The 15,627-nt window shown below is 39.1% G+C and overlaps 1 protein-coding gene and 1 long non-coding RNA gene across 4 annotated transcripts in view; one reads left to right on the forward strand and one right to left on the reverse strand.

Moving 5' to 3' along the window:
• Nucleotides 1-4,475, forward strand: part of LOC105700133 (protein decapentaplegic) — a 41,024-nt gene extending 36,549 nt beyond the window's left edge. For all 3 annotated transcript variants that reach the window (XM_012425751.1, XM_012425752.1, XM_012425753.1), the window contains exon 3: nucleotides 1,402-4,475. In XM_012425751.1, coding sequence (XP_012281174.1) covers nucleotides 1,402-2,267 — 866 coding nt within the window. In that variant the 3' untranslated portion in view covers nucleotides 2,268-4,475. The remainder of the gene's footprint in view (nucleotides 1-1,401) is intronic.
• Nucleotides 4,190-13,681, reverse strand: LOC105700134. Its single transcript, XR_001104100.1, has 2 exons — nucleotides 13,407-13,681; nucleotides 4,190-4,607 (listed from the first exon to the last, which is right to left on the reverse strand). It is a non-coding gene; the product is annotated as an uncharacterized LOC105700134 (long non-coding RNA).
• Nucleotides 13,682-15,627: the final 1,946 nt, after the last annotated feature.

The following is a 15,627-nucleotide window of genomic DNA, read 5'->3' on the forward strand; positions in this document are numbered from 1 at the left end:
CACATTCAAACTTTGAATTTTTGGACAAATTTTTTAACTTAGCCCAGACCAAAACCAAAATGGCGTCGAACTCTCACATTTCGATCAATATACAATTATCGAAGGCTCTGATATGAGAAACAAAAGGGTCAGGACAATTTTACAATTTAGAACACTCTGGTAATCGATAAACTCGCCTTTGAACGGGATAAAGGCAAAAAAAAGTGTCTTATGCGCTTCTGTGCTAAAACCATCGGAATACGAGGTCTCGGAGTGAAAATGTAATTGACCTGGAAATCACAGATGGCGCAGGGGATCCTTCTGCAGGCAATTAGGGCCTCAGAAAGCATGAATCCAGAGGATTTCTGGAGTTTTTCTTCGATTTCTTGATATTTATTGTACGAAAACAACAAGGGAGTATGCCATTTGGTACAATATCCAATATAATTCGATACAACTGTCAATATAAAAACGAACGTCGGCAACGGAGGCATTTAGAAAAATCTTCTTTATCGACGTCGATCAAGTTCCTCGACGTGTTTCACTTCACCTTAATATGTTCCCTCTTCCCACTGACGGTAAATCCAAATCGACACGTATGTTCAATTACTTGTTAAGCGTCAACTAGTAGAGTACGATAAGCCTGAGTGGCGGATTTTCTTGGAACGGAACGGAGCATTTTCGATTTCTCAGGTGATGTCCGAAAGTCGTCGCTTCCAGAGCCTCTATTCGCGAGCGAGGACAAGACGCGATTGTCGGTTCGAGTCGGTTCGCATCCTATCAGGATGCGATCGCAGGTAAGGGCCGGTTTATGGACGGCCGGCGCGACCGCACTTTCGGAATTCCTCGGGTGGATTTCCAAGGGGCCACCGCCGAGATTTCGTTCCACCGGGAGGTATATGTTCTCCCCCTGGCGCTGCCGAGTGCACAACAAAAACGCGTAGCCTCAAGCGACTTTCACGGCTCTTTGTGTTTCAACCATTCGACAACGTTATCGTGAAATATGGTACCTTTTAAGAATAGTACGCGCGCGCCCTCGTACCACGAGTCCGGACCTTTCGCCGGGTCTCCGAGTCGGGCCGTCGTTCCGAGGAGCGATCCTCCTGATCCGCGTGCTAAGTAACTCGTTAAGGAAGCATCCGGAACGGTAGAGGGTCCCGGCGCATCGAATCGTCCCCAGCTGCTGTCTCGTAACAGGACTGTCATTTTGGCAAAGGTTGCAAGGCGAGCTTATTCGTCCGAGACCCTGCCATTTCGATTTACGAATATTTCATGAAAATCCACCCCGGTTGCTCCAACCGGTCCGGGTAGAGGAACCCAATCTACATACACGCGTCGTCCTCGTCGGCGAAAAGTACAAAATCTCCCGATCTCTCGTCGAGGATGGGACCGTAGTTCTAACCGCTGACTTTTGTGTTCCAGAAAGCGAGGTGGACCTAAAGTTCCAGTCGCCCAATCGGTTCCGCCTGGCCTTCGACCTGAGCGGCATCCCGGCGGGCGAATCGCTGCAGGCGGCCGAGCTGACGTTGACTCGTGCCCGCCAGGCCGACGGCCCGCGACTGCTGCGCGTCCTGGTGCACGACATCGTGCGCCCGGGCCTCAAGGGACGCAGCAAGCCGCTGCTGCGACTGATCGACGGGAAAACCATCGACGCTCGGAGGAACGGCTCGGTGAGCTTGGACGTGCAGCCGGCAGCCGAACGATGGCTCGCGGAGCGAGCGCACAACCACGGGCTGCTGGTGGAGGTGCGGGACGCGGACTCGCACGCGGACTCGCACGCGGGCGCGAGCAGAGGGGGCCACATCCGTCTGCGGCGCAGCGCCGACGAGCCCGGCGAAATCTGGGCTTCGAGCCGGCCGCTGCTCTTCGCGTACACAAACGACGGGCGCAACAAGGCGGCCTCCGCCCGGCAGATCATGGACCGACGCGCCCGGCGCGCGGCGCTCCGCAAGAACCGGCGGAAGGACGGCCGCGAAAACTGCCGGCGGCACCCGCTCTACGTCGATTTCGCCGACGTCGGCTGGAACGACTGGATCGTCGCGCCGCCCGGCTACGACGCCTTCTACTGCCACGGCGACTGTCCCTTCCCCTTAGCCGACCACCTCAACTCGACGAACCATGCGATCGTCCAAAACCTCGTCTACTCGACCAACCCTAGCATGGTACCCAAGGCCTGCTGCGTGCCCACGGCTCTCAGCTCCATCTCGATGCTCTACCTCGACGAGGAGAACAAGGTCGTCCTCAAGAATTACCAGGACATGGCGGTCCTCGGGTGTGGCTGCCGCTGAACGTTCGAAGACGTCCGGAGACGTCCGGAGACGTCCGGAGACGTCCGGAGACGTCCGGAGACGTCCGGAGACGTCCGGAGACGTCCGGAGACGTCCGGAGACGCCGGGAGAAACGGTCGCTCCGCGGATTACTCCATCCTCGAACCGGCCGTGAGCCGAGCGAGGGAGCGAGTGCGTGACGCTACCGCATTCTCCGTGGTTTCGGTAATCAACAAACCCGGCGGCCTGTGAACTAAGAGCGTTATGTGCGCGGTAGGTATGTCAGGCCTCCTTGGATACGTAGAATTTATTAATAAGCCGCCGGAGAGGCGGAGGGGCCGAGAAAGAGAGAGGAACCGGTATAGATTTATATAGCTGCGGCCAGGCAGGTGCTATTTATCCCGGCCGACCAAGGAATCTACCGAAAGCCCCGAAAGGAAGGGGAGATCGGAGTGGCGAGCGGGCTAGCGAGAGGGAGGGTCGCGGGGACCACGTTGACGAACGGTTCGCGACGGAAGTTCCGGCATTGACCCTTGTCCCGACTCGACTTGCCGGACTCCATTCCGGAAGAAGCGCGCCCGCGGATGCTGGACACGGTGGCCATCTTGGATCGTGAGACGATTGCGTCGCCTTTGTCCAAGTTGAACGCGCGCTAATTCGACTCGTGGACTTTGCGCCAAGCGAGTGTCCTAAGTAGCGATATGAAAAAACGGCGCCTTCTTCAATTGCGCGCGGTACTCTATCCGTACACCGTCATTCTCGATCTGCGGTAAAGCTTGCGAGTGCCGCGGCCGAAAAATGCCACGCATCGAACTCTCCTTGCGATCACCTCGGGATTTCGCGGACGAGCACCGGGACCGCGTTCAATTTGCTCAACGATCGACGCTACTCGCCCTTTGTTCGCTCCTAGCTAAACCCTCTTTCGCCTAGCGTGGCACGATCGCGCACGGTCGTCGCAAGAATGTGCCATTATTGCGTCACCATGCGTCGTTCGCTTGCTCGCTCGCTCGCTAGCTCGGTCAACAAGTCGATATGTATATAAGAACGTTACATCGGTAATTTTCCAATTCCACCGACGGAGGTGTAGCACTCGTGCACGCTCATGCGCGGGATGTAATCGGGTGAGGCTGATTGTGAAAGAGATAACACGCCGCGAGTGGCTAGCGGGGGAACACGAGGGAAGAAACCTTTAACCAAGAGATGGAACAACATGCGCGACATCGTGCAACGCAGAATAGCGGGACGAATGCGACGCGATCAGCGCTAAGATGGGAATTCCCGTCAGGTCCGGCCAAATAGTCCGGGACGACCAGCGGTGTACTTTTCACCGGAACGCATTAGCGGTTCCGTGATTCCCGGATGATCGTTAGAGATAGTCTATTTAGAGGTACAGGAAAACCACTCCTCTAAGGATTGTACGTCGACGCGTTTACGGTGGATTCGGTTATAAACAGAGATCAGGCTTTGGTGTGGAGTTTTTGGGAACGATTTCCATACCACGACGCAAGTCCTTCCTGTCCTCTCTCGGACCGAGCGATGTCTCTATGGAACAAGTACCACAGGAGACTCTCTCTTCTCTTGCCGGTACAAGCAAATCGGACGGGGAGGGTTGGAACTCGTTCGTTTTAGCCCCATTCTCTCGTACTGTCTAGGATGTACCGCCGCATCAGCAGTTTGTCATGTTCCGGGCCATCCGATCCGACCTGGTCATTGAGTTTGAACTTTTGCGGTACCTTGTAAGAAGTCTAGTGTAGTCAACGCACAGGTTCAAAACAGTGGTGGTCACATCTGTAGACGTGCGAGTGTTTCTTTAAAAAGCAAAAACTCCCATATCCTGCAATTCTCGCCACCGTAACGTAGACACGAGTAACGTATTTGTGATCCTGCACCCCCTCGCGTATGCGCCCACACGCCGCGAATAAATATTTAACATAAACCGTACCTGCTTAAGGATTACTATTTATTTCTCCAAGCCTAATTAATGCGTGTTGTATATTTGTACAGATGCCTTATCGATAATGGCGTGTTTCGATGTAAAATCTGTGAATAGGTAAAAAAAACACCGTGTAAACATTGTAAATAATCCGTTTGTATAGTATGTATGATGTATAGTTTAAATATATATATATATATAAAAATAGCATATTTACGGTACTCCGTGTAGCTCCCAGGTTGACACAGATAAACGTGTGTAAATAATGAATAAATTGAAAATGGTAATCACAAAAATTACGAGTCGTTCTCTTTAATTACCAACTATTTGTTGTGCAATACTGAAATTCTAGGCTTACATCGAGAAACAACGCTCGTGCGACCGTTGATCCTTTATAACTTATCTTCAGCGATGGTACTGTCGCTTGTCTGAAAAAAAAAAAAAGAAATTAACAGACAGACTCGGTAATCCGTAAACCGAAAAAATTATAGATGAGCACGGAACAGATGTTATGATGCAGCGATTAAGTGATGAAGTGAAACACGTCGAGAAACTTGATTGACGTCGGTAAAAAAGGTTTTTCTAAATACCTACGTTGCTGACTTTGGTTTTCATATTGGCAGCTGTGTCGAATTATATTGGTTATTGTACTAAATGGCATACTCCACCTGTCGTTTTCGTACGATATTTATAAAGAAATCAAAGTAAAACACCAGAAATCCCCTGGATTTATGGTTTTTGAGGCGCTAATTGACTGCAGAAGGACCCCCTGCGCCATCTGTGATTTCTGTGTCAACTAAATTTTCACTCCGAGACCTCATTCCCATCGTTTTAGCATAGTAGCACTTAAGACCATTTTTTGGCCTTTATCCCGTTCAAACGTGAGTTTCTCAATTACCAGAGTGTTCTAAATTGTCGTAGAATTGTCCTGACACTTTCGTTTCTCATATTAAAGCCTTCAATAATTCGATATCAATCAAAATATGAGAGCTCAACGCTAGTTTGGTTCTCGTGTAGACTAAGTTAAACCATTTTTTTCCAAAATTCAATTTTTGAAAGTATCAGGATAATTCCTAGGTGCGCACGAGTCACGTGTCAAAGTTTCAAACTGTTCGGTTCACTACTCATAAAAAAAAAGTGTCTTATTCGGATCGACTGATTTGAGGGGGGTTTAACTTCACCTTAATCCGTATGTCAATGACCAGGTATTCTGGCATCATCATCAGAGCTGGATAAAATAGTTCTCAAAATCTATTTACAATAAAAAACACAACATTGTTTAATAAAATGCATTTAAAATATAAAATAAAATTACATTTTCTTTTTTATTTAAAATAAGAAATATAAACTTTATATTTGAAACAGGTTAGTAAAAAATACAAAATGAACTTAAAATATTTTGTGGAGAACTTGTGAAAACTTGTGTACTTTAATGAGAACTTTTATTTAAAAAAACTGGTAAACAAAATTAAATTAAACAGTTTTTGCGAGAGTGGCTGTTTCATGTTGTGTATGTTGTATGACTATTTCGAGAATTAATTCAATTGAAAGAAGAAGTAACTTTCTAATTGATGTACCTCTATTTTCTTTTCTAATATACTAATTTGCATACACACTACATTGGTATACAAAAATGTACATGTATAATTCAATCTTGCATGTATTTTTCCTAGATGTATTTAATTTTAAATGGAAATAGATTCAAAATCTGTTTAAAATAGAAAATGCAAAGCACTTATGTTGTCATTTAAAATACGAAATAGAAACTGGCATTTTACATTTTTGATACTTGTTTCAAATTAATTCAATTGAAATAGTTACCTAGCTCAGGGTGTTACATTATTATTCTGTGGATAACGTAAAAGTATAACATTTATTAATAAATTAACCACGTTAAATGGGTTCATCGGTGGATTTTATACAGATAGATGCTCAGTGTTGATGCATCTGTAGGACTCAGATGTTATGCGCAGAAAGTACCAAAGCAACAATTGGATCAAGGCTCATTTTTGGCCGAAAATTGTACACCATTGACCAAAGTTAACCCTAGTAGCGCAGAATAATTTCTAAATATTTCTTTGTAATCTTTATTAAATATCTCAAGCGACAGATTTTTAAAGATCTTGTAGATTTCATTCGATGATATCCGAAATATTTGATGAAAATCTCAATGATATACAGTTTTAAACATTTTTAAACATATATAGAAATTATATTTTTTAATTTATGAACATATAATAAAGATACATTTTTTACTTTACGATTATTATCGAACACCTAATTTGGTATCAAACCCGACAAATTTTTGTCATATTTTCGTTCCGTTATTTTATTGTGGGAGTAAAACGCGTGATTTTGATTTTAAATATTTTTAAAACGTTTATAATGTATTCGGCAAAGAATAACTAAACAATACTTATACTAAAATTAAACGAAATGTTTTGTATGTCTAGAAGAAAAATATTACGAAAACACGTGGAGCTGATATTATAGAAATATTAAACAAATAATGTTCTAAAGTAAATGTTTCGCAAATATTTCAAATGTCTGCTAAGTATTTATAAAATTTATGATATTCGTTAAATATATAGAAAATATAAGACAAATATTTTGTGCTACTGGGGAAGTAATTAAGCTTGACCAAAACATGGAATGAATACATGGACTACGCATCGCTGCCGTTCGCCCGTCGGAGAATAAGTGAGAGAGGGAACTGCTTGAAGGTCTTTCTGTCTCAACTTAACCGCGCATGCGTCGAAAATAAATGAAAGTTCATTTTGTGAGTGATGGAGTGAGAGAGGGGGAAAATGAAACTTTCAATTGTTTTGATTGCGTGCGCGCACGGAAAAAAAATAAGAAGAATGGTCATGGAAAACCACAATTGTGGTAATCGTAACCATTTTGCAACAAAGAAGATTTTTCTAAATGCCTACGTTGCCGACATTCGCTTTTATATTGACAGCTGTGTCGAATTATATTGGGTATTGTACCAAATGACATATTCCACCCGTCGTTTTCGTACAATAAATATCAAGAAATCGAAGTAAACCTCCAGAAATCCTCTGGATTCATGCTTTCTGGGGCCCTAATTGACTGCAGAGGGACCCCCTGCGCCATCTGTGATTTCCGTATCAACTAAATTTTCACTTCGAGACCTGGTATTACCATCGTTTTGGCATAGAAGCGGATAAGACCCTTTTTCTGCCTTTATCCCGTTCAAATGCGAATTTATCGATTACGAAAGTGTTCCAAATTGTCGCAAATTTATCCTGACCCTTTCGTTTCTCATATCGGAGTCTTCGATAATTGTATATTGATCGAAATGTGAGAGCTCGACGCCATTTTGGTTTTGGTCTGGGCTACGTTAACAAATTGTTTCCAAAAATCCAAATTTGGAATGTGTCAGAACAATTCTCAGATGACCAGGAGTGATGTGTCAAAGTTTCGGACAGTTTGGTCTAATACCCTTAAAAAAAAAGTGTTGTATTCAAATCGACTGATTTGAAGGGGATTTCACTTCACCTTAATGATCATTTCCCCCCTTCCTCGAAAAGAGGTAGCGTCATACATAAAACGCCATAACTTATACCTAAAGAATAATAACAGGTCTTATATGTAAACAAGTTACCTGTGCCATCTGCAAGAAAGTCTCACCATCTGGCGATTCCGTCGAAACTAATGGTGGTAAAGCATTGTTTCGGCAACCACATAAACGAGTTTAGAATAACCTTATAATGTGCACAAAGTTTTGTATAATTGTAGTTCCAGCTATCAGATAAACTTTTGATTTTACTGTGCCTTTCAATACCTCTTTATATAGTGAATGGATTCCAAATGGATCACTACTGTAACCACGAAATAGTATAAGGAGATATAACGCCTATGGTTGGTTCCATAAAAAGTGGTTCCATAATCGGGAGCCTGGGATCTCAGATTTGTGTTGATCTAACGATGCGAGCGCCCTTGCGGAAAATGTATGAACTCTTGTATCACATGCCCAAAACATTTCCCATCTATTTCAAAAATATAAACGCTTTTAAATCTACGATTAAGGTACGCAACGTGTAACGATAACCGCGCAAATTATGAAGAATTTGATCTTTTTAATGTAATAAACTATTAAGGAACATGTCGACTTGTTTTGTAAAAGGCTGTAACTCTGGTAATAAGAAGAAGAGACGTGAGGAACAACGAAGCTTCTTTAAACAACGTACAGTACGCATTATAAGATGATAAAAAAATTTTGCATTATGTCAAAAATTATTATTTGTTGATACCTACGGTGTTTCAATTAAATCGGTGAATTTAAATTTTATTTTTTTGAAAAATAAACAGGATTGTTTTACCATACTTGCTCAGAGATTCATACAGATTTTATAATGATTAAAGAATTAATCTTTTTTAAAAATGATCCTCAAAAGGTTTACAAATGTAAGTATAGATTTGTGATGGATTTAGAACTTACTAATTAAAATTTTACTTGCGTTGTTTCCTTGAAGAAAAGCATGCAAAGCCGATGTAAGATCGTTAATCGCAAAAAAATAAGACTAGCCCAGGCAACCCATGAAGTCGAATATACGTAAATTAATCGTCTAAATTAGGTCTATAGGTGTAACAAATGGATATCGTCTATCACCCACCTAAACAAATATCTAAAGGATATATATAAATATCTATGTCTGTTGTAGATGAAAATTATATATCCACTATTGATCCACAAATATCTACTTATTTCTTGACGCATAGAAAATATATAATAGCTCTAGTAGACATCTACTAAAGGTTAATCGACATCGTTGAAAATACGTTTAGATAAATAAAAAGACACCTCATGTAACCTAACATTTTCCATACATACTTAATGTTTATATATAAATTCCAACTTGATAAAACTGTTAATATCGTGCATACTCTGATTCTTTATTTACTTCCTCCTTAGTTGGTGACCATATCGGACGGTCGCGCCAAAGCGGTCGAGCGAAGGTGACCCGCGAGACGCCGAGGCCCGGCGGGCCGCGCCTGGGTCACGTGACCCGTTCACTACGTCACAATGTATACGTTCAAGTGTCCGGAAGAGGTTAGACAGAAAGACGGACCTTCTCTAAGCCGTATCAAAATATGCTGCGGGCGTATAGTAGTCTTAATACACGAGATTTAAGTAATAGGGTGAATGGTATAAAACACGCAAAGAACCTTTTTTGTTATTGGGAAATTTATTTATCTTGAACGAATATTAATTTAGTGCACTCTTTTGTTATCTTTTTTTTGTAGTTTTTTCGTATTTATGCAAAATAGGATAGTCACAAAAATATGATATAGGATATGCGACACTTGTGCAGTAAAAACTTCCAGTAACGCTTAAGGTGAAGTGAAACCCCCTTCAAATTAGTCGATTCGAATACATCTTTTTTTAAGGGTATTAGACCAAACTGTCCGAAATTTTGACACATCACTCCTGATCATCTAAGAATTGTCCTGACACATTCAAAATTTGGATATTTCAAAAAACTTTTTAACTTAGTCCAGACCAGAACCAAAATGGTGTCGAGCTCTCATATTTCGATCAATATACAATTATCGAAGGCTCTGTTATGAGAAACGAAAGGGTCAGGACAATTTTATGACAATTTAGAAGACTCTGGTAGTCGATAAACTCGCATTTGAACGGGATAAAGGCAAAAAAAGTGTTGTATGCGCTTCTATGCCAAAACGATGGGAATAAGAGGTCTCGGAGTGAAAATTTAATTGACCTGGAAATCACAGATGGCGCAGGGGGTACCACTGCAGTCAATTAGAGCCCCAGAAAGCATGAATCCAGAGGATTTCTGGAGTTTTACTTCGATTTCTTTATAATTATTACACGAAAATGACAGGTGTAGTATGCCATTTGGGACAATACCCAATATAATTCGATACAGCTGTCAATGTAAAAACGAACGTCGGCAACGTAGGCATTTAGAAAAATCTTCTTTATCCACGTTGATCAAGTTCCTCGACGTGTTTCACTTCACCTTAACCCTTACCACTCCAACCGGCAGTAACACTCCCAACTTCTTATACTCTTCTAATATTCTTGAAGTGATAAGGGTTAATAACCATCTTCTTCGTTATCAGTAAATTAAAAGATGGATTGGTTTCGTACAAATAAACGTATGAGTTTAGTTCTTGCTAACATAACCTCTAAATTGCACGTGCTTTTCGGTGCTATAACCTGTTTTATTGTTAAAGATTCTTTTTTTCTGTGATTAAGCGAGAATTTTGTTAGTTGCTAGTATAAGCTGATTGGTTTTTTTATTTCACTTTTTCATAGGTACAATAATTCATTGTTTCAAGAACATATTGTCCTACCAAATAGTGCAATTTGTTGAGAAGAAATCATTGTCTCGTGTAATAGATGTTGTGCTTGTTTCTTAGATCTCGTACGACAAGGTAAAAAATCAAATGTCTGCTCAGTTTATGCCTCTGCTATATTATAAGGAATAATGTCTGGTTCTCCGTGAATTTATAAAAGGTCGAAGCCCAGCAGACAAATGTTAACCCTTTTATCCCATCATTTTGAAGGGTCATACACGTAAATTACAATTGATAAGAAAAAACTTATTCATTCAATTTATTTGGTGCACTTCTTTTAGGGAATTATACCAAAGCACAGGAAAGAATTAAAACTTTATTGAAAGCAGATAAATACACATACACTACCGAATCCGAAGAGCACTGCAAGAACCAAATTCAAAAAGTTGCCTATTTTGAAAAAAAAATAAATTAACTGGAATATCAACAAAACAGTTGCTGCAGAAAGTTCTACTGCAAACCAAATCAATTATCAAATCAAAAGCCTCGCTCGACCAAGATAAAAATAACAGTGAAAGTGAAAACGGTGCTTAAAAAATAATTGAACTTAATTATTAAAGGCATGTATGACTGAAAAGGTCACATGATCATAATAATTATTACAATTTCAGAGAAATAGAAAAAAATCCTGCAAATACTGCAGAGTCCAAACGTTTTCGTAATATAAACCGCCTTGTTTCTTAAATCAAACTAGAAAATTATTTACTTTCAAAATTTAAATGTAATACAATATAATTTCAGAGATTTCATTATACAGTGGTTCATAGGAATCTCGAAAAGCCTCTGACATGGAGCCTTCGAAGCAAAGTAGTCATACATCGTTACATTTATCGAAGCACAGTAGTTTCCACAAATCCATTCACCGAAGCAGTCTTTTATGTTGTTTTAAACTATTTGTGTTTGGTTACTACTAATTGATGTTTGAAATTAAAGTCCTCTAATCGAACATATGCTCAAAACAGAAATTAGCTCAGATTGACTCTTTTAACTGTTTTTCTCTTTTAGAGATGTTGGCTAGCATACAAATTAGATCTTTGTAAAAAATCATCTAATTACTTCTTTTTCATTGTTAATCAAGAAATATGTTTTGATTTTAAATATGTGCAGCTGATTAATAAACATTTTTATTATTCATCCAGGTCATTTCTGAGATTACAAGTTTACGTACAGCAATCAAGCAAGTGGCTGCCAATCGATGAAAATTGTTCAACATGTTTTCCATGTTTTGAGTTTGTGGAATGTCTTCGATGTTTGTCTATATTGTGTATAATTGTCATTTAGGCTAATAATGAAGGAATGCGAAACATTAAATGAAGTTTAAATAATGTTTTACATTTATTTATTGCTGTGTGGAATGGTATTAGGTGTAAGGGAAAGTTTTTGTAGTTTTTTTTTCTAAAGAAGTGTACGTGTTCAAAAAGCGACAAAACTTTCCCTTACACCTAATATTTAGGTAATTTCATTTTTAGGAAAAGTACTTGTATAAGGATGGGGATATTATATATTAGAAATGTAAAATTGTTCAATTGATAGATGTGTATTAAGCATCAATGAGCTGCATAACCTACATTATACAAAAAAACAATATTTAATTTTATTCTTAATTTTATTTCCTTTAGAAAGAATATAGAATATACATTGGGTGATAGCACAAGCAATATTAAAATTATAGACAAGTAATCGCTATCTATATTTATAAGGTTTTACAGGAAATGAAAATACGAGAAGCATTGGAAATAGTATGCAGTGTATATTATGCAGTTTATCGATTCATAGTATAGATGTATGTATCAGACCACTTGACGTTTCTTAAATATTATTTTCCTATCCTTTTACATGTTTTTCTTAAAAACTAACTTGTATATTGGAAATTTTACATTTATGATTGCTCTAATTAGAACAATTCAAATATACAAGTTAATTTTTAGGAATAATATGTAAAAGGATAGGAAAATAAAATGTAAAAAATGTCTAATTGTCTGATACATAAATTTATACTATCAGTTGATGGGCTACATAATATACACTATACTATTTCCAATGCTTCATTTATTTTCATTTCCTGTAAATCCTTCTACATATTGGTTATGGTTAATTGCGTACTGTCTTAATATTGCTTGCAGTTTCACCCAATATATTTACTATAGTCTTTCTGTAGGAAATGGAAATAAGAATAACATTAACACTAGAATTACCGAGTCCAGTCAAAATAACTGGGTTTAGATGGCTCGCTCGTCAAGAAAAGTCCGCCGGTAGTTCTAGCGTTAAATATAGTATGTTTTGTCTCTTTTTAAAAATTATTTTAAATTGAGGGAAACAACTTGGCATAAAGTATGAATCTATACTGTGCATTAATGATTAGTTAACACAATTCAAACTACATACTATTTTTAATATATCTGTTGTTTTTATCATTTATGCTCTTTAAAAAAGGTGTGCATTGAATGAAAATACCAAACATTAATATTAATATGCAATGAGAATACACCAAATATCGTTGCATGTGTTTGATTTTATATGGTATGGTGCCTCTCAAAATGAAATAAAAGTAATTCATAGTATGCATTATATTGATACATCGTACACCTTTGTATTTAATTTTTTACTTCAAGATGCCTTATGCAGATTGAACTACAAATAGTTTTGACTGTTACACTCTCCGATTACATTTTTGTTTGTGTATTTGAAATGAAATTGAGCGATATACATAATTGATTGATTTTATTCCAAATTGTATATCACATTCTTCAAAAAAATATACACATGTAGCATAAATTGATAGCCTGTATGAATTAAAAAAAAAATGCAGGAAATTGAAGTAGGAAGTATCTATATGAGAAGTGTTTTTCATATTAATTCGTGTAAATAATACTTACATATTCAATATAAATTGCAATTACGAAAAATATGCTTCGTAACAACAGTTTTCCGACCTTCAGTTGTAATTAATGTTCCTCTGCTTCACCTATAGCCAATACAAAATTTTTCACAAACTACCATTTATTTTCATTTGATATTTAGCGTTTAATAAAAATAACTTATCTGATCTGATTTATGTCAGCTGTTTCACTTCTCCTTGAATCGTGATTGGTTTTCTCATTCCGGTCATGTTATATTTTAACAAACATAACCTCTTCTGTCACCGTGCACTCCATTTGCATTGGACAGTTGCTTCGCAGTCAGTGAACAGAAGCGGGGACTTGGGGTAAGAGGAAGGTGCTCTCGCGCGGGACATCTTGTGCGCCACTAGCGCTATCCACCGGCTAAAAAAGGTAACGGAGGTGTGAAGATGACGACGTATCTGTAGAGTTCGAAAATTTTCGGTAACATTAAAGTGGAGAAGGTAACTGTGAAACATACCGTAAGTTACCGGGAACATTGAGAATTTAAGAGAACGTTAATTTTGTTATTTATACTTAGGTTTCTTCGTTTAAATAACTTTTTTTTCTTCAATCAACTTCAAAGTTCAAGCTAAAGAGTAATAATTACTATTAGAAAATATTGATTATAGGGTCGTATTTACCTCCAGCTAAAAATATTCACGTATCTACAACTTCACGGAAAATTCCATGCGATTTGTTTCAAACGAACTAATATTTCATTCTGCGACGAAGCGAATGGGAGGTTTTGATTGGCTACGGAGAACGTACAACGGAAATTCCCCTCTACGGTGTTTCTCTATAGCTAATCAAATTCTCATAATTTCTCGATAAAAAAGGCTTTGGAGAAATTGCCGATAAGTTACCGGGAATTTCTCTTCGTTTCTGATGTAACTTACAGGATTTAGAATTCTACGTATCTGAATGAGCTGAGAAACGGTCGTATACGTATCATCGCAAGTAATCATTAAAAAAAATCTCTGTAGCCAATAATTCAGGCTAAATAAAACTGGTATTAATACAATCAGTAGAATGTCCTAAACAAGATTCACGCATTACATATTCGCTTCCAAGTAGAATAAGTAACATTTGAAACAAAATAGTTCGGGTATACGGGTCTTCTAGTAGTTGGTCCACAAGCACGAACAGTGGAGAAGCTGCTTCGAGTAAAAGTTTTCCAGTGACTTTGCCTGTACTTGACGTGAGACCCGCACGGAAAGAAAGAAGTTGTTATAATTACTACAATTGAGATAGATATAATAGCAATCGCTGGGAAATATAAGGACAGCAGTTCTACAAAGTAATGATTACTGTGCTAAAAATGTCAAGTGTACAATTTCATTGCAGCACACATTATTACAAAGAATGATTACAGTTACAACAATACGACAGTTATATTTACAATCGTGACAGCATAAACTCGTCCACTGAAGCAATGTGTACATGATAACGTTCGCTAGTGTACCCCTTACTGTTGATATATGTAGAAAGTAACATGCAGCAACGTATTTATTACTATTGGGGTGGTTAGAAAATAGAATAGCAACATGTATATATTACAGTCAGCTCATGTAAAAACTACCGTTGACAAACGTACATATATGTTGCCGTTGCTGCATGTACAAAGTGTCACTGTAGACGGTATCCTTTCCTGTCGGGAACTCGGGAAATCACTACAGAGATAATCCATTGAAAACGGTAAATATTTGTTTCATGTAAAGCTTACCTTGGAACGATTGTTGTAGATTTTCTAACCTCCACTCCTGAAGTTCATTTTTTACAAAGTCATCCATGTAGTCCCTTAATCAAATTATTACGATGAATTGAAAAAGTAAAACTCGATCTTAAATTACATCGAAAACTGAATTTCGAAGAGGACCGAATGACACGGCTACCGAAGTCACAATGAATCTAACAGTCCGCGGGACTGAGCAACTGATGCATGTCACGATCCGAATGCTTCTCGCACTGTGTCTTAAGGTGAAGTGAAACTCCCTTCAAATCAGTCGATTCGAATACAACACTTTTTTTTAAGGGTACTAGACCGAACTGTCCGAAAGTTTGGCAGATCATTCCTGATCATGTAAGAATTGTCCTGACACATTCAAACTTTGAATTTTTGGAAAAATGTTTAACTTAGCCCACACTAGAACCAAAATGGCGTCGAGCTCTCATATTTCGATCAATATACAATTATCGAAGGCTCCGATATCAGAAA

The sequence above is a fragment of the Orussus abietinus genome, unplaced genomic scaffold (genome assembly GCF_000612105.2).
Source record: "Orussus abietinus isolate OABI.00-Male unplaced genomic scaffold, Oabi_2.0 scaffold348, whole genome shotgun sequence".
NCBI lineage: Eukaryota > Metazoa > Arthropoda > Insecta > Hymenoptera > Orussidae > Orussus > Orussus abietinus.